The sequence below is a fragment of the Suncus etruscus genome, chromosome 1 (assembly GCF_024139225.1).
Source record: "Suncus etruscus isolate mSunEtr1 chromosome 1, mSunEtr1.pri.cur, whole genome shotgun sequence".
NCBI lineage: Eukaryota > Metazoa > Chordata > Mammalia > Eulipotyphla > Soricidae > Suncus > Suncus etruscus.
Genome location: NC_064848.1, coordinates 98,204,563 through 98,224,628, shown reverse-complemented (window position 1 = coordinate 98,224,628; position 20,066 = coordinate 98,204,563). Strand labels below are relative to the sequence as shown.

The following is a 20,066-nucleotide window of genomic DNA, read 5'->3' as shown; positions in this document are numbered from 1 at the left end:
TTGGTGATGGGAATGTTTCACTCTGTGAAGGGGGGTGATTCTTTTGTGACTGAAATCCAATTACAAACACTGTTTGTAATCATGGTGCTTAAAGATTAATTTTTTAATTTTTTGTTCTTTTTAAATGTTTTTGTTATTTATTTTTTTGTTCTGGGACTATATTCTTATTGTACTAAGGGCTTACTCTGGTTCTATGTTCAGGGATTCCCCACCAATGGTAAGATCACTACTTGTAGCCCAAATCCTGCCCAAAATAACAAAGAAAAATATCTACAATTATAGTTGTGCCACTTATTCTCATCGTTATTATTCAGTGTATCTTAGCAAAATTCTCATGTTATAAATTTTAAAAAGACTAATTTTAATAGGCTTTTTAGAGAAGTTTTTATATTGATCAAATCTGTTGTTGTTTGATTATTAATAATTAACTGTTATTGGCTACATTAATCCCTTCTGTTAGATCCCATATATCTTTGAGTCTCTCGTTAGTATCCAGGTGAATTTATAGTTTGTTTCATTTTCAGTTACTCATTTCTTTATTGCTATTAGTCAATTTAAAGATCTGAGTCGTTCTAGTCCATAGTAATGTTCAAAGTTTTCAAGCCTTTATGATGCATATAATATATTGCTGTCATTACTTTAAAAGTTTTAATATTTTAGTCATTATGTGACCAGGCTGTATGCCTTTCATGTGCAGGGGACCCATGGTCAATCCCGACATCACATAAAAACAACTCCCAGCTAGGGTTCTCAGTGAGTATAATTTTGGAGACGCCCACAGCTCCTATCAGATAGTGGCGTTATATCACTTATTATTAATTTTAAACATTTAACTTTAAATTTGTAACCATGGCTACAGAGTTATTCATGATTGAGTTTCAATCATTACAGTGTACACCACCCTTGATCAGTGCACATTTACCACCAGCAATTCCTCCTGTTTCCCCTCTCCTCCCCACTGCCTGCCTCTGAGGCAGAGTTGTTCCATCTCTCACTTTATCTCTCTCTCTTTTTTCTTTCTCTGTCTCTCCTTTTTGACCACTGTGGTTTGCACTATTGTAATAAAGGGGTACCATGCTTACTTCTGGTGGTGCTGTGGAATCTGACTTGGGATTCCAACATGTATTCACAGTACACACCAGTCCTGTGAGTCCTTTGAGCTAATCTCCTTGTCCTTGAAAATATTTTCTACTGATATATTTGTGACTTTTAAAATAAATATAATAATTTATATGATTAGAATGGTATATAACATATATAAAAAGTAATTTGATTGGTGCTGTAAACTCATCAGTAGAGATCATGCATCATATATGTAAAACACTACTATTTCATTCCTGACATCATGTACACACAATATATTACTAATCATGACTAGTATTTGTATTTGTATTTTGCAAGACGATTACTATATTGGTTAACTTTGTATGTGGTTAGTACATATAGGTATGTTTTTTTCTTTAATAATGGTACATATTTTTAGTTGAAACATTTTTTATCCTCTCTGAGCTGTGGTAATATATTTATCTTTAAAATTGCTTCTAACTAGGGCGAGAGGTATACAAAAGAAGGAAGAGTGTTTGCCTTGCACACAGTTGACCCAGATTTGATCCCCAGCCTCCCATATGGTCCCCCACACCTACCAGGAGTAATTTTTTTTAATTTTTATTGAGACCAATGTGATTTACAAGCTTTTCACAGTTATTTTTAAGGTACATAGTGACAGTGAATTAGGACAATTCCCACCTCCAGTGTTGACCTTCCTCATCACTGTTCCCAGCATGCATCATATACCTCCACCCTCAGCCCCCTAGACTGTTAGTGTAATGGGTCCCCCTTTTGTGTATAGGTTGTCATAGTTTGGGTCTCTTGATTCTATTGTTGTTGACTTCGGGGTTGGGTATTTAGGTCTGATTATTTTTTATTTCCACTCAATGCTCAATGAGATTGCTTTGCCCCAATACCATCCATGTTTTTTTCCTCAATGTGTAGGAAGCCATAGACATATGATGCTGAAAAAACGAATTATGTTCTACTGGTTCTATAAAAAAAAGAAAGCTGGCAGGAGCCCCAGATAGAAGCTATAAATATAAATTTAAAAGAAGAAAAGAGAAAAATGGGGGCTGATGTCGTAAGTGGGTTCTTGTTGGTTTGTGTTTTTTGCATACGCACAGTAAGTATTGGGGAAATTAGAAAGGAAATTTCCTTATCGAAAGAGTTATAGGGTGTCTCTACACTTGAAGCATACTGTCATGAGACTAACTGCAGGCTCTTGAAATGTTCATTGTCAAACCCCAAGGTCTTTTTTTCTATGGTGCCCGGAAACATTCTGCTTAGTTGTGGTTGTCACATTCGGTCCTCTGTAATTAGAGATCTTGGTTGAGTTTTGTTTTTTTTTTTTTTAATTGAGAGAGGTATAGTCAGTGAGGAGGAAATTTAGCACTTCACACATTATATACATGAAATTTTAAATTTTTAAATACTTTTAACATAAAACAGAGCCTAGAGGTAAATAAAATATTTCGATTGTGGTTAAAATGGTGTTTGTGTGTAGGAACACACAATTAATATACTGAAAACCATATTCTCCTTGTCTTTTGCATTTTTTTTAAAGGTGATGGTGACTTTGAAGTAGAAAAATATTGATTAATCATGTTATAGCCAGAGGGATGCTAATAAATTTTTTCTCTTTTTTTCCTAGCACACTGATTTATGTCAGTACATGGACAAACACCCTGGGGGGCTGCATCCAGATAATGTGAAGGTAGGAAAAGATCTTCTAAACCAAGGATTAGCATGCATCATGTGTGATTTTTAACCCCAAATCTAATCTCTCTACAATGATTTAAATTTTTTGCCTAAAGAGAATATTGAGTTTAACCATAGTCATGACTTCATTTAGTGTCTGGAAACCATGTTTTGACATTATTTGATGGGAGTATTATTGTGTAGTAATTATCTCATTTTTTTTCTTTATGGAGAAAAATTCAACTATACTCTTGCCCCAGATCCTTCAGTATTTACTGGAGTATACTGTACATTCTCAAATCTTGGGTATAAGAGTCTAATAATTTTACTCATCATCTAAGAATTCTATAAATTTTATTTCACAGGAGCATATATATATATATGTTCACGATATCCAAGACCTTAAAAATATCTTTAAAGGCAAGTCTCAGTATGTAGATCTTATGTTTCTTATGTTTCCTGCTCTTCCTGTGTTCCGACATGGTTTGACCCCACATTCAAGAGCACATTTGTCTTTGTATTCTTAGAGTGTCTCTATCTCTACTGTGTATGGTTGAGATGGTCCTAGTGCTATCATAGCCAGACTCTATGGATTACACTAGGACCATCTCAATCAATCCTGCCCTGTGCTGTTTTAATAAGTAGGTTCCATACATAGAAAACTGTTAGTATGGAAATAGTGATCAGCCTTAGATAAAAAATACCCAGGTGCCTCTAAAATGTAGAATCTAGTTGACATGTAACTTGGAGGAATAATTTTTTTTTTGTGGTTTTTGGGTCACACCCGGCAGTGCTCAGGGGTTTTTCCTGGCTCCGTGCTCAGAAATTGCTCCTGGCAGGCACGGGGGACCATATGGGATGCTGGGATTCAAACCGATGACCTCCTGCATGAAAGGTAAATGCCTTACCTCCATGCTATCTCGGAGGAATAATTTTTTATTTTAAAAAAGAAGAAAAGGGGCTGGAGCAGTGGTGCAAGCGGTAGGGCATTTGCCTTGCACACACTGACCTAGGATAGACTGTGGTTCAATCCCCTGGTGTCCCATTTGGTTCCCAAGCCAGGAGCAATTTCTGAGTACAGAGCCAGGAGTAACCCCTGAGCATAACCAGGTGTATCCCAAAAACCTCCCCAAAAAATAAAAGATAATAAAGAAAAAATGAATAGTATTAATATACTCAAAGAACTAAAATTAGTGTGTATACCCATAAAACATAACTATTGTTATTTTTAAAGATAATTTGTTAAAGAAAATACATGTTATAAAAAAATTATAACAAATTAACAAAAATAAAAAGGGTAAAAATTAAGGTTAAAGGAATTTGCCGGAAAATAGAACTTAAAGTACATATCAGAGAAATAAGAAAGAAAATATCAAAAAATATTAGTCCATTCCAGGAAATAGAATACCTAGCCGTTGAAGTAAATATAAAAGAGTGAATCATTAATACTCTTCAAGCTCTGCTTTTTCTCGGATGTAAAGGACATTAATTTTAATATTCAGAGTCATTAAACATTCAGAACATGTAATAAAATATACTGATAAGAACATTTATTATTAAAAATGTGCGAACATTGGTTTCACAAGAAAAAATCCTATAATACGGAAATATATTTTCCTTAAATGATCAAGCATTGTAATGACATTAGACATTTTAAGAACATTACTAAAAAATTACTAGAAATAAAGCCTAACATGAAATTATTTCCAACTAAATATTTTATACAAGTTCTTAATCAAGTGTGAAAGTGAAATAATAATTTTATTATGTATAGTGAGTTGAAGTTTTTGCCTACTTTATTTCCTTTTTTAGTCAACTGCTTAAATATGTACTTCACTGCAATTCAGGGAATAAACCAAGGAAGAGAAGACAAATTGGGGAGAGTCAGTCACAGGAGTTGGGCAGGCCAGCAATGTGGCTCAGTGATAGGAAAAAACATGCTTCTCAGGACATTGATGAAAAAGAATTCCCAGCAAATATTACTAATTATACGATAGATGATATTATTAGATGAATACTTAATTCATCTGGGCAGATTTACAAGATGGAAAGATTTGGTGTCAAATTAATAATATTGCAAAGAAATCTAAGCAAAAGAAAGCAAAGCGCATTTGTTCATTTTTACTTCTAGTATAAAATGAGTTATTGTTATAGGAATAAAGAAATTATTTATATAATGGTTCATCTGTAAATAACAGTTATATGTTCATAGCAGTTCAAATATTAAATGCTGATAAAATAAAAAATTAAATACACCTCTTTAGTGTTTCAGGATAAGCATACTTGAATAGCTATATGAATAAAATAGACAGGCATATTGTTGAAATTAAGAATTTATCTAAGGGCTTTTTGAAATTTTGTCCAATATTCTTTGTCTATATTCTATAATGTATGATGAATACATCAAATTAGTGTAATTATCTTATTTTAGGAGACTTGATATACACTCAGTCATACACCTTTGTCTTTTTCATATTTAGGATAAAAGAAATACCTTCTTTGAGGGAAGATGAAGTTAAAACATAGAATACAGCTTATTAATGTCTGTGTTTTGGCATCTGAATAGCAGAAAAGCCTTATTACCATCTTGGTTTCCATGGGAGGCCACTCACCTAATTATGCACTGATTCTTCTTCACCATTTGTCTGCTTAGAGACAATGCACATCCTCAGTTACATTTAGGATCTTTTCTGCAGAGGTGAAATTGTTCTCACGAAGTCTGACTTTGACATAGTGACAGAGCTCCTTGGGAATTTCTGTTGATATCTTAACATTTTTTAATGCGCCGATATTTATTGTCACTTATAAATAAAATAAAAAATGAGGAACATAAGAGTATTTACTATTAACAACTGGTCATAATGCTATGCTAGATGTTAATTAAAAAAAAGCAGTTGTGTTAAAATGAGATCCTGTAATGTTCTTTTTGAAGTATGTGAAAATTGGCTGAGTTGTTATTGTCTTTTTTTTAATATATATATATATATATATATATATATATATATATATATAACTTCTCTATTTAAGCACCTTGTTTACAAACATGTTTGAATTGGGCTTCAGCCATAAAATGCACGTATCCCTTATTGTCTTTTTTAGTAACAGTTTTTGTTGAGGTACTAGGATCTATGATACTATTAATCATATTTTTCACAAATATTTCACTGCAGTATCACACCCTTCAACAGAGTACCTGTTTCCCTGCACCAATGTCCAAGTGCCCTTCCCAATTAGCTTCTCCCCAGTAAGCTAAATTGTACAGTATATACAAAATCTCGAAATGTCAGTTCTGATAACTTTGGCTATTTGTTGTTCCCTTACTATATTTATTTTTTAATTCCAAATATGGGAGGGATCTTTATTTCCAATGTGGAGATAGTGATACCTGCATACATATAAAATAGAGATATCTGAATGCCACAAAATTATAAATAATTGGTAAGTTAACAAATATTTTTCCAGAACTAAATATCTTTTTTAAGAGGTAATATAAATTAAATAATATTATGAATAATTATGTGCTTAAACATTTTAAATTTTATATCAAATAGATTAGTCCTGCAAATGTACTATTTAATAACAGTGAAAAGAATTAAGAAAATATTAGGATAAAACCTGAATAAATAAGTCTATAAAAGTATAAAAGTGTATTTTATCCTATGAAAAGGAGAATTGGCTTTATGGTAGTAAAGATTACATTATAACATTTATAAGTGCCTACATTAAATAAAAACTATAATTTTTATAAAATTATTAAAATAATTAATGTTGTAAAAAATAATCCACATGATCAATCATAGACCATTCAATATAAATTAATCTTTAATTTGTTATTGAAAATGTATAAATTTTCTTATTCCTAGCTGGAATGTTTCTTTCTTAATCTAATAGATTAACCACATCACAGTGAGTACCATACTCTGTGACACATGTTGAGAAATTCCTTTAATGCTTCTTGAAAACTTATTTCATTCAGTAGAATGATTCATGTAGTTTCAAGCATCGTGAAGTTGTCTTAACTTTGAAGAATAAATGGGGAAAAGAACAGTTGAAACAGCAGAGTAAATTAGGGGATACTCTATGATAATTTGTAAGCTTTCTCTAAATAAGATATTTAAAGATGGGGCCAAAGCAGTAGCATAGCGGTAGGGTGTTTGCCTTGCATGCAGCTGACCCAGGACAGACCTAGGTTCCATTCCCAGCATCCCATATGGTCTTTCAAGCCAGGAGCGATTTGTGAGTGCATAACCAGGAGTAACCCATGAGCATCACAGGTGTGGCCCAAAAACCAAAAAAAAGAAAAAAAATTAAAGGTATTTAAAGATATGAAACACGTTAAAAGGGGAAACTTACTTGATGATGTTTAAAGATACGAAACTTATGTTAAAAGAGGAAACTTACCTTACTTGATGTGTATCCTCCTAAGCACTGGAATAAACTCATACAAAGAAAGTCAATGTTAACCAGAATTTTTAGGATGACATTACTATTCTAATGCTTACAAAATGTATCTGTTAGCATTATGATGTTTTGCAATAAATAGACACAATTAACTAATGGTTTGTTTCTAAGCATAGTATCACTTTAAACAAATAGATAATTTTAGTAGTTAATTACTTAGATGGCAATTATATCACAAGTCAGAGGCCTGAGGACATTGCTTTTTTAATAAATATTTATATCCATTAAAGGCATAGCATCCAAATTGTAGAATAAGAAAGTTGGTATATAGGAACTTAAGAGATATGGTAATTCACTTTCCTTCTTCAAAAACCAATTGTTATGTATTTTTTGGGTTTTACCATTATTGTTAAGTTCAGAACTTGTATTAGTACTTCACTTATAATCTCAATGACTTTCAGTTATATTATTAGATTTAGGGGCCAGAGAGATAGCATGGAAGTAAGGCATTTGCCTTTCATGCAGAAGGTCATTGGGTAGAATCCCGGCGTCCCATATGGTCCCCCAAGCCTTCCAGGTGCAATTTCTGAGCATGGAGCTAGAAGTAACTCCTGAACACTGCTGTATGTGACCCAAAAACAAAACAAAACAAAAGATTATTAGATTTAGAAAATGACTATAATAGTCTGAATTTTATTTTTAATTCTGTATTTCATGGATTCTTTAAAAATTGAATAAACAAGAAACAGAAAATTAAGGTTCATGGAGAAAAAAAGTGTGTGTGTATATATATATAGATATAGATATAGCTATAGATATAGATATAGATATATAGCCATAAATATAGATGTTTGAAATGTATCAATAAAGTGAAATTTTATTTTCCTGTGTTTTGATTCATTGTTTCTCCAATATTATTTATCTTAGTGAGGTTTCCATAATATTGCTTGCAAAAATGTTTTGTTAACTTTTATAAAACTTATGGAGTAATTCAAATAATAAAAGAAAATTTGAGTTTCTGTGTCTTATTTTCTGTATGTAAATCTTATTGGCATAAATCTGTGTTCTAAGTTTTAAATATCTATATTAAAAAGCTGTGAAGATTATTATGGTTGAAAATAGTTATTTTTCTTTCATAGCCCAGAGAAAAAGCAGGTGCATAGCAGACCAAATAATGTTATGCCAAATTAAGATTGTTTTAAACAGATGGTACCAAGAATGCATTTCTAAATGACTTTCTAATGTTCAGATGAAAAAAATCAGGTAACACCTGATTTTTCCATACTCTACATTAGAAGTCTCATTTTAACTGGTAATAATTTCCTACTATGATTTACTAGGAATATTATGGAACTTTTCTTCAGTATATTTTTGAAAATATAAAGATTTTAAGTGATTAATATAAAGAATTCTTTAATCCATTAAAGTGTGTTTTTAAAACATTTGACAGATTTTCTCAGAATCTGCCCAGCCCTATCTCCTTTTAGCCCTTTCACCTTACTTTTGTTATAAAATTTTTTATCTAGAATGTAAGGAATTGAAAGCAAATGAAAATAAATCCCATGTCATTTGATCTCTTTTTGGGCAGTCAGCATGAGTTGAAGATGCTGGGTCTTGGGCCCGGAGAGATAGCACAGTGGTGTTTGCCTTGCAAGCAGCCGATCAGGACCTGGTTGGTTTCGAATCCCGGTGTCCCATATGGTCCCCCGTGCCTGACAGGAGCTATTTCTGAGCAGACAGCAGGAGTAACCCTGAGCACCGCACGAGGTGTGGCCCAAAAAACCAAAAAAAAAAAAAAAAAAAGATGCTGGGTCTTATTTGTTGTTTGTTGTGCTGTAGAACATGTCCTTTGTATCCTTGGCATTGCCAGCCTGATTTGCTTGTAACCAATTTAATCAGACTAAAAGAATCAAATCAGATAAAACATATCTTTTACTGAGAGGTGCTTCCAAATTCAGATTTAAAATAAATGTATTCAAAGATTGATGAATCACCATCATTGGAAGTATACCTGTGATATCTCTTAATTGTAAAATGAAATTATCTCATTTGGGGAGTAAACAGTAGGAACAAAGAAAATACCCTCCTGTGTGATTAGCTTCAAGCCATCCTTTGCCTTGTTTCGCCTCACTCCCTTTCTAAATGGATCCTTCTCAAGACCCATTTTTGTTCATGTTTTCTAACACAAAATTTGTGAACCAAGATAAATATCAACCTGGGTAATGACACATTTACACCGAACCAGCATTTTGGTTTGTTTCTTTCAATAAGTACATATTACTTTTATGTGATTAGCCAATACCTCTCAAAGATTTTTTTCTTATATAGAAGTTTCTAGTATAAAAGTTTCTATTACCTGTGATAGGTTTTATCATGTGTATTTAATGCAAAAATCTTCTTTGGCTTTCTTTGTTACTGTTGGTTTATTTGTCTTCGTGGAGATGTGGAACACACTCAAGGTTTCTCAAGGGTTATTTTGGCTCAGTGTTTGGGAGTTAATCCTAGTGGTTCTTGAGGAACCATATGTACTGCCAGATTTTGAATCAGGGTCAGCCAAATATCAGGCAGTTGACTTACTGCTGCAGTGTCTCTCTGGGCTGTGGATTTCATTAAAAAGTTTTCTTCCTCTTCAGTATAGCTTGCAAATTTGAGCTTCCTCCAAAACTCTCAGACACCAAGATTCATTATTTTTAATATTCAGTTTCTTTCTGTCTTTTAAAAAAGTTACAATTAGCCATATCAATTGTTAATAGAACAATTCATATTGTTTGGTATCTAAAATGTTACTTCAAGTAAAAAGTTAACCTTGTAGCATGTTAAAAAGTATACATTTACATAAGAAACTGAGTAAAAATTTGTGCTTATATTATTTAATTTTTTGGAAATATATAGATAGGTTAATTGTATAATTCTAAATTATATTCATAAACATAAACTTAACTGCAAATTATATATAGTTTAAGGCCACACTTTGAGGTGCTTGGGTAATATTTCTGGCTAGGTTTCTAAGGGACCTAGGATCAACTTGAGATGTAGAGCCTGGAATAACCAGGGGCCTTCATGTAAAAAGCATCTTCCCAATCTATTGAGCTCTCTCTTCCAGGGGCCCCATCTCCTCTGACTTCTACACATTAGAACTGATCTTGAAGATTATTTTATTGGAACTCCTTTAGAAAGCTATTTCAACTTTTCTCTTATATAGATCTAATGGGAAACTATTAAAATCAACAGCTTTAGTTCTTTGTCACCAGCTTTTGTCTTCCTGTCAAATTTCCCAGTTTTAGTTTCCCTGTTTTTCAGTTTGTCAACTTCCCTGTTTGTTTGTATGTGCTCTGGTCAAATACTTTGTTTGTTATTTACTTTACTCCCAACTGAGGCCCAGAACGGGGCCAGAATGGGAGTCCTGTTTACCAATTGTATGTCCAATATCAGATTATGGAAGTCTTTTATTTTTATATATTTTATTTAAAACACCTTGATTACATACATGATCATGTTTGGGTTTCAGTCATGTAAAGAACACCATCCATCACAGTGCAACATTTCCATCACAATGTCCCCAAATCTCCCTCCTCCCCACCCCCACCCCACTGTATTCTAGACAGGCTTTCCATTTCCCCTCATACATTCTCATTGTTAGGATAGTTCACAATGTAGTTATTTCTCTAACTAAACTCATCCCCATGTTTTTGGTGAGCTTCATGAGGTGGGCTGTAACTTCCAGCCCCAAGTTCATTTCTCCCTAAAAGGTATCATTTTTAGGAATACAGTATTTATGTTCAAAAATATAGAGGATTAAAATAAAATTGTCTTTGTATTTCTAGAAATAATGAAATGTTTCTCAAAAAGTGAGAGTTAATGAAGTATCTGAATGTTGAGTAAAACTAAAAATAGACAAAAATATCAAGACAATATTTATTATACTGCTCAAATTTTCAAGAGTACACTCAGAAGTATATGCCATTTAAAATGTCATATGCAATCTAATGCACTGGTGGTGTGAATATTTGTATCCTCACTTGTAGCAGGGGAAGTTGTTTCTCGAGTAATTCCAGGAAGCCCAGAAGTGGCTCTGTCTGGCAGTTCTCATATGGCATTCATTTTCAAGCCAGAAACTAGATGTGGGGATGCACATGTCCTGAGATGGTGCAGATTACTGGTGGTGAGTAGGAGGGGGTGCAGGTATGCATCTTTAACCTGTAGTCTATTATTTCCCCAGACATGGTAATTGTTCTTTTTTTAGGGTGGAGTGGAGTTTAGACACACCCAGTGGTGCTTAAGATTACTCGACTATGTTCAGGGAAACCTTTTGACTGTGTTTGGGGGATCATGTGCAGTACAAGGATTGAGTTGGGTATAGCCATGCGCACCTCATTGTATCTATCTCTGTGGATGTGTGTGTGTGTGACCTCAGTTGGTAAGGCTTTTGCCTTATATTATATGGTATGGGTTTGATTCCTGACATATATGTGTCCATGTGCACGAATAAGAAAAGAATCAACTGATGGGTCTGTTGTGATAGCTACTCTATGTGAACATGAGTATTATATGCTTTTCTGAACACTGCTGGGGTATAGCTATAAGGCCCTCTAATCAATTGCTAGGGTAGATTTTTGGTCTCTGGCACTGCAGAACTTTAATATAGCTTCATATCCCTTGGGCCCTAGAGACACTATACTAATTTCATAGTTGGGTATCAATGGAACTGAACTTATGCCCTTTAAAACCGTGCATGGAGCTCCTCATTATCTCTTTCCCACCAAAAAAACTAAGAATATAAATTAATTTTCTCTTTGTAAAATAAAAAACTTATTGTCTTGAAGTGAAATTAAGATGTGATAATTTACTATCATAATAGTTTTATATTATGTATTTGCTAATTTAACTGAATTTAATGCAGTGATTAATGAAATCATATTGTAGCTTTTAAAAATTGAAGACAACCAAATAATGTAGTAACATGATTATCTTCTGTATATTACAAAATGTTTGTTTTATTAGAATGTAGACATACTTTAGGATCTCAAAGTTTCTAATATTTTGTTTTATGAAGTCTTAATTAACTGTTTTATTAAATATTTGGAAATCTATTATTTTAAAACTCTCAGGATTGACATATAGAACATGTTATTTATGGGTTGTTTTGTGTTTTGTGTTTTGGACCATATCAATGGTTTTTAGAATTATATTCCTTGCTTTGTGTACCAAGGATCTATCAGTAACCCAAAAATAGTGACACTAGGCTTTGAAGGGAGATAAATATTAAACTGTCATCTACCTCCAGTACCTGTATTTTCATAATAAAGAATGTAACATATTGAATTTAGTAGTAGTGTTCTTTTTATCCTAATTTTTATTGATTTTGATAGGTCTTGATTTATTTTAACTTAAAATCTGGAATTCAGAAGGTAAAAAAAGTATTAAAGGGTATTAGGAGTATGAGTTGTCACTGAGAATGTGAGTGGCCTCCTGCTAGGAGTGACAAAACAACTGGGACTATCTGTTAGGTCTGCTACTGACAAAATATTCCTGCTAATTATAGCCTTGCAGTTTAAGGTATTTTCCAGTTGTGAATGTTAGTTCAAAAAGAAAAAAAATTCAAACTAGATATATGTCTTCACTTGATCGTACTGAATGATTTAGAAGCATAATCTTTTATAAAGTTGGAATAGAGTAACCTGAGTAGTACCAAATATTTAAGGAAAGATTCTGTGCATACAAAAATAAAAAGACGGAGAGTTTAAGAGTGATGTTCAGGGGCAGAGCCATAGCACAGCGGGGTAGCGCATTTGACTTGCATATGGCTGACAAGGTAGACATCAGTTTGATTCCTGGATCCTATATGCTCCTCCAAGCCAGGAGCTATTTCTGAGAGCAAGTGCAGGGAGTAACCTTGAGTATCACCAGGTGTGGTACAAAAAACAAACAAAAAAAATAGTATTGTTCATTCATCAACTTTAATACATATCCTCTGTTACATTATTTCCTCTAATAAGAATAGAAATAGCAAAAACAAATTCAGAAATAATATGTTCCTTAAATAATATGCCAATTGAGTCCTGAACTTCTAATTTATACATTAAAAAGCAGCTTGTCGAGGCTGGAGCAGTGGCACAGTGGTAGGGTCTTTGCCTTGCGTGCAGCTGACCTAGGACTGACCTCAGTTCATTCATGTTTCCCTGAGTTAAGAGCGATTTCTGAGTGCATAGCAAGGAGTAACCCCTGAGCATCACTGGTGTGGCCCCAAATCCAAAAATAAATAAAGAAAAGCACTTTGTCATAGTGGGTGTATAACATGGATTTATAAACCATCAACTTCATTTAATGAGGTAAAGTGGAAAATTTTCAATGCTATGTAGTGGTTGAATAACTGAGTAAGTTTTCTGGCTTTTAGGGGTGTCACTATCTCTTTTCTATTTTTTTTAAAAAGGAATGTATTTAAATACAGAAGAAACATCTTAAATAATGTATGTAAAAGTACTTGGAACAGTTTGTAAATTAGAATAACTATTCACTTAGAATGAACAGCTCACTCAGCTGTACCAAGGTTTCCTTTCCATCTGACCAGCATACTTTTTTCATTAAGTACTTGAAAATGTTGCTAAAATGCTTCCTTCCTCCTTTCTTTTTACTTTTCTTCCTCCCTCTCTTCCTCCCTTTCCCCCTCCCTTTTCTTTTCCTCTCTCACCTCCGCTTCTCTTCCCTCCCTCCTCTGTTCCCTTCCTCCCTCCCTTCCTTTATTCTCCTTCCTTCCTTTCTTCCTCTTTTTCTATCTTCCTTTCTCCTTTTCTTCCTCACTCCCTTCCTCCTTCCCTCCTTCTCTTTCTTTCTCCATTCCTTCCTTCTTACCTTTCTTCCTCCCTTCCTTCGTCATTTCCTTCCTCCCTCCTTCCTTCCTCCTTTTCTTTCTCCCTTCCTTTCGTCCTCTCTTCCTCCTTTCCTTCCTTGTTTCCTTCCTCCTTTCTTTCCTTCCTTCCTACCTTTCTTTCATCCTCCTTTTCTTCCTCTCTCCCTTCCTTACTCCCTTTCTTCTCTCCTACCTTTCTTCCTTCATCCCTCCCTCCCTTTTTCCTTCCTTCCTTTCTTCCTCCCCTTCCTTCCTTCCACCATTCCTTTCTCCCTTCTTTCCTTCCTTCCTTTCTTCCTCCCCTTCCTTTCTTCCACCGTTCCTTTCTCCCTTCTTTCCTTCCTTCCTTTCTTCCTCCCCTTCCTTCCTTTCACCGTTCCTTTCTCCCTTCTTTCCTTTCTTTTCTCCTCCTTTCCTTCCTTCCCTTCCTTCTTTCACATTCACATCTTTCTTCTAAATACAATAAATTATTTTGCTTTGTTTCCTCAGTTTCCTCCTCAGAGTAGCCAGAGGTTTGATTTGTAGTAACTTATTTTCAAACATGTGCTTGTGGTCAATGCTGGGTTTCCTATTAAATTTTTTCTATGCAGTGCATTCCATTTCAGGAGACTTTGATTTTCTGTGATACAAAGACAATATCATTCTAATTAGATTCTACATTATTTTATTATTTTTACCTGTCATTATACACACAATTATATACACATATACGTAAATATCTTTGAAGAGATGAATTCAGTGGTGCTCAGGACTCCTTGGCTGTATATTCCAGGATTACTCCTGGCAGTGTTGGAACTTTTATCAAGTGCCACAGGCTCTCAACATAGGTTGGCTGAGTGCAAGAAAGTGTCTTTCTCTATGGTTGTCTATGTTTTTTTTAATGTTACTTCATCTTCACAACCACCAAATTCCCAGGATCCTCCACCCCCTATCCTTATATTTTCATTTTTAGTCTGCATCATTATACTTCCTTTTTTCCCTAAAACTGCTTAGGTGATCTTGGTTTTGTAAGCTTAGGGCAATGGTTTATCATCATTAGGTAATGGCTTGTTATCTTTCTCTGTGTACCTAGGTGAAATGTTTTTTTATGTTCTTAAGGTCTCCTTTCACTGTGCCTTCAAAACATTTCACCCTTTTATTGTTGTTCAGTGTGATCTCTTTAAGTAGGTTAGCATTCTATGTGATTCTTTTTTCGTTTTGTTTTGGTTTTGGTTTTTGGGTCACACCTGGCAGCGCCTTAGGGGTTACTCCTGGCTCCACGCTCTGAAATCTGCTCACATGGCATGCTCTTGGGGCATATGGGATGCCTGGATCTGGAAACCACAACCTTCTGCATGCAAGGCAAATGCCTTACCTCCTTGCTATCTCTCCGGGCCCCTTTATGTGATTCTTATACCCAAAGGGCTGTGAGTTCTTCAATGATAGAAACTACATCTTATATCTTATTCAACTTTGTTTCAGTTCTTTTTGCATGACAGCATCTGCACATTATGGCACTTAAGAATTCCTAAAAGAATTTTCTTATGGGAATTTTTTTCTTACTAAATTTTGTGCATTTTTGTTTGGGTCTCTAAACTAGTTTTGCTATGTTTGGGGGCTATTTTGTTTTGTGTTATTGTAATCTAAGTGTGTAGTTGTATCTCTTACAAATGCTTAGTTTTTATTCCACTTTAAGTTGATATGCTCTTTGATTCATACCTTGATGAGCATAAAATTATATTTTTTCACTAATTAGTAAAGGTATTAGAATAAGCTTTTGAGACTAAGATATGCCCACTTCTGCTCTTAGCCTCTGGAGAATGGCATTCTATTGTTATTTGATTTTGATAGTTTAAAATTCCATTTTAATGCCATTACTGGTATAAAAGTTCAAGTAGTGGGTGCACTTGAGTTACTGTACCATGGCATGCACATTTTCTACGAGTGATAGACATGTTCCAAGGCCACTTCTGGATTCTTAGTGAAGGATTACTTCAATCAAACGTGTGCACAAGACAAAGGCCTGGAGGTCAAGAAATGCACTAAGACAGAGTAACTTCTGAAGAAATCCATACAGCATTCACAGAGATGAGCAGATCACAGGGAAATAAGGCATTTTTGTCAAAGAAGATAAAAAAGACAATAGAATTGAAGAGGTGAAGAGCATGATATGTTAAATAGGCAGAGAGGGTCTGCCTGGAGCCTGGAATCCAGCACAATGATGCCTGAATATCCAGTTGAAATTAGGGGTCGGCTTAGTGACCTTAAAGGCACTGGCCTCAAAGCCCAAATTGCCTTGTCAGTTGCAGGAAATGACTTTTAGATCTATGACTCCCTCTACTTTCGTTTTCTGGCTAGGATTCTTTTTTTGAGGGGTGGGGCACACTGGTGACACTCAGGGGTTACTCCTGGCTATGCGCTCAGAAATTGCTCCTGACTTGGGGGACCATATGGGATGCCAGGGGATCAAACTGCTGTCTATCTAGGCTAACACCAGAAGAGCAAGACAACTTACTGCTCCGTGCCACTGCTCCCGCCCCATGGCTAGGATTCTTATCTGTGGTAGTTGTACGGTCATGGTGACTCTGTCAGATTTTGTGTCTTTTCTCTACCATTTACTTTGAGAATGAGAAACTGTACCTAGTCTCTTTATCACTAATGTAAAAAACAGTAGTTATCACTTTTATTGATATATCCTATGAAAATTCTCTGAAAAAGTGACTGGCACTATGTCACCCATATAATAAACTAATGTACATTGCTATGTTGAAATAGTGAACCAGGTTTCATGAGACTGCAACTTGCAGAATGCTATTTGATTTTCTAAATAAAATCTCTTCTATTTTAATATTAATTTTTTCTACTAAAGTAATATTGTTTTACTAAATTTTGTATATTTTAGGGTTACAATTTTATGTCTTCAAAAACATGTTATAACATTATACACATTATCAAAATGCTATCCCTCTGTCATGAGCCATTGGACTTTTTTCCCCTTTAAGTCATACCCTATTTTTATTAACTCAGTTTTGTAAAGTCTTGAATTGTTCTGTTTGGCTACCACTCTCTTTATTTGCTTCTCTATACTCCTGTTTATTAGTGTGATCATCTTAGAGCTGTCTTTTTCCTTTCAAATTAATTCAGTTAGCATTACAAGAACTAGAGTTATTTTTTTTCAAATGACAGGATCCTCTTTTCTTACAGCTGAGCAGTATCCTGCTGTGTATCTTCACTTCTTCTCTATCCACTTGTCTTTGCTCGAATCTTTTGGTTGTTTTTATTTTTTTATATCTTAACTAGCATGCACAAATGTGCTCATATCTTTTTAGTGTTTTATATTCTAGTATTTATATTTTTAGTATTTTATTCTTTGTATGAATGCCTAGAATGGGATTCATATGGGAAGAAGAGATAAATAGCCACTTTGCCAAAGAAGACATAACAAATGTCCAGCAGAAAAAGAAAGCTCATTAAATTCACTTATTATCAAGGAATGCAAATTAAAAAAATGAGATTTTATCTTATACCTTTAAGAATGGCAAGTGTATGGATAGACATGGAGGGAATCATGCTGAGTAAAATTAGTCAGAGAGAGAGGCACAAACATAGAATAAAAACACTTCTTTGTGGAATATTAAAAAAAATACCATAATATGGCAATAATACAGAAAGACAACAGAATATAGGACCTGGAGAATTAGTCTATGGTAGGAAGCTTTACACATGGTAGGTGGAGATATAGGACAGAGAAGGAAGCACTATGACAATGATCATTGGAAATGATCACTATAAACAAGAACAGGTGCTAGAGTAACAAAGGAGTTAAAGTGATATGCATGTTACCTTTGCAATACATTTTTGCAAATCATTGTTTCTAAAAGGAAGGGAGGGATTAAGGAGAGATAGAGAGAGGAGAAGAGAAAGGAGAAAGATAAAGTGAGTCAGAGAGAGAAGTGTCTGACAGAGGCAGAGGCAGGCTGGAGGGGCCACTAGAGGGAAATTGGGGACATTGATGATGAAAAATATACACTGGCAAAGAATGGGGTGTTGGAACATAGTATGATTGACTCAGGTATGGACAGCTTTTTAACTGTGCCTCATGCTATTTAATTCAAAAATTTAAAAAAAGCACTAAATGTCCTATATTGTAAAGTTAGAACTTGCAAGTTGTTGGCAGGGATACAGAGATAAAAGGGTCCCTATATACTGTTGGTGGGAATGAAAATTGGTTCAGCCTCTATGGTTGACTTAGAGAATTCTGAAAAAAAAAAATTAAATTAGTTTTTCATTTCATTTGTTTATTTTGTGTTCTGCTATTTTTGTTTGTTTTTGCTGTTGAGAATAAAGTGGCTTTGTCTGCTCATTTTCTCTTCTGAATGAAATAGATGCAGATTTGTAAGCTTTAGTCTTCAGGATGCAGTGTATTAGAAGTGAGGAATGAGGGTGGAAGCTACGGCTGATGGTGTTAAGTCTTTCCATCTGCTGCAGAGGAAGGATTGAATAAGAAAAGTCAAGAGAGATTTTTGTTTCTTAATGTTGTTGAGTCACTATTTTAATCTAGGCTGACAGATTTTAATTTCATATACCTGAATTTTGTAAATAATGATCCTAGATTCACACTCTCCCATATTATATTATTTAAGATGCTCCCCAACACCACCAGGAGTGATTCTTGAGTGCAGAGCCAGGAATAAGTCCTGAGCATTACCTGCTGTGACAGAAAAATAAAACCAAAAAAGATTTTGAAATAAGTAGGCTTGCTGTTATTTCAAGATATCCAATCTATAAAAATTTTACTTGGCTCTCTAACCTCTAATTAGTAAGAAAATATTTTAAAAAATCCTACTTTCCCGGACCTTCAAGCACTTGCCAATGTTTTCCACTTAAATATTCTGGGATCCTTGTACCAGCACTCTCTCAACAACTACTTCCTTTAATATTTTCCTAATTATGCATTTTGCTACTAGCTACTTATATAGATTAGCATGCTGCTGGCACTTAAAACATTTTCTTTTATTTATTTTTAGATTGATTTTTTAATTATGTCAATTATGATTGTTCTGGCAAGTAAGTTGTTTAAATATAGCCTTTTCATAATCAGAGCTCTGAGAAGTCTTATCTAGATTCACATATTTTACTTTACTGAAATAGAAACACTTGACATAATCGAAGTTAAACAAAGTAAAGGATACCATCATTAATTTCTTAACATTATTTCTTGCAAAAGTATTGCTCTTTAGTTTTTTATTTATTTGTCTTCTGTATTTCCTTTTTTGGGGAATGGGTCAGCTCTGAAACGATTGAAGGTTTATATCTGTTTTTAGGTCCCATCCTAATCTCTGTCTCCATATGTGCAAAAGCAGTATGACTGTAATCTTGCATTTATTGGACCCTGTGATGATTTTTTTAAATTAATTCACATTGTCTTATCTTTCTGCTCCTTAAAGTATGTTCATGGGTGATCTTTGAGTACCATGTTTATGTTGTGTCTATGGTATTTAATAAGTAATATTTGCATAAATATAGTTTAACATTCTGTTTTACTTTTCTGTTAGTGTGGATAGATTTTTTTTCTCTCAATCAATGTAAGCCTTGTGAAATAAATTATAAAAATTATCTTTTTATTACACTTAATTGTAGATTGTAAATAGAGTAACTATAGATTACAATATATACATTTAACATGCTATGATGTTAAAAATTTTCAGATTACTTCATTGTGGGTAAAGGGATTCTGTACCTGAAAGTACATTCTATTTAAATAATTTGACAGGAAATCTAGTGCAGGGTACCCATTTTCTGTAAATACAAGTATTTAGCAGACTAAATATAGAAACTGGCATTTATCTGTGTTCAGACTTTAACTTTTGTCTCATTTTTTTCCAGTTGTTTTTATTTCAGTTGCTGCGAGGGCTGTCTTACATCCACCAGCGTTATATTTTGCACAGAGACTTGAAACCACAGAACCTTCTGATCAGTGACACGGGGGAGTTAAAGCTGGCAGATTTCGGTAGGAAAGCAGTTAATTACCAGTCTATTTTGTCCCACTGTGAGAATGCCAGGCAGATGGTGGCACTGCATTTGTTTAAAT

General features: G+C 34.1%; 1 protein-coding gene across 3 annotated transcripts in view; it reads left to right on the top strand.

Annotated features, from left to right (window-relative positions):
• CDK14 (cyclin dependent kinase 14) overlaps positions 1-20,066 on the top strand; it is a 733,148-nt gene that overhangs the window by 406,304 nt on the left and 306,778 nt on the right. For all 3 annotated transcript variants that reach the window (XM_049769012.1, XM_049769019.1, XM_049769022.1), the window contains exons 7-8: positions 2,702-2,764; positions 19,862-19,985. In XM_049769012.1, coding sequence (XP_049624969.1) covers positions 2,702-2,764; positions 19,862-19,985 — 187 coding nt within the window. The remainder of the gene's footprint in view (positions 1-2,701; positions 2,765-19,861; positions 19,986-20,066) is intronic.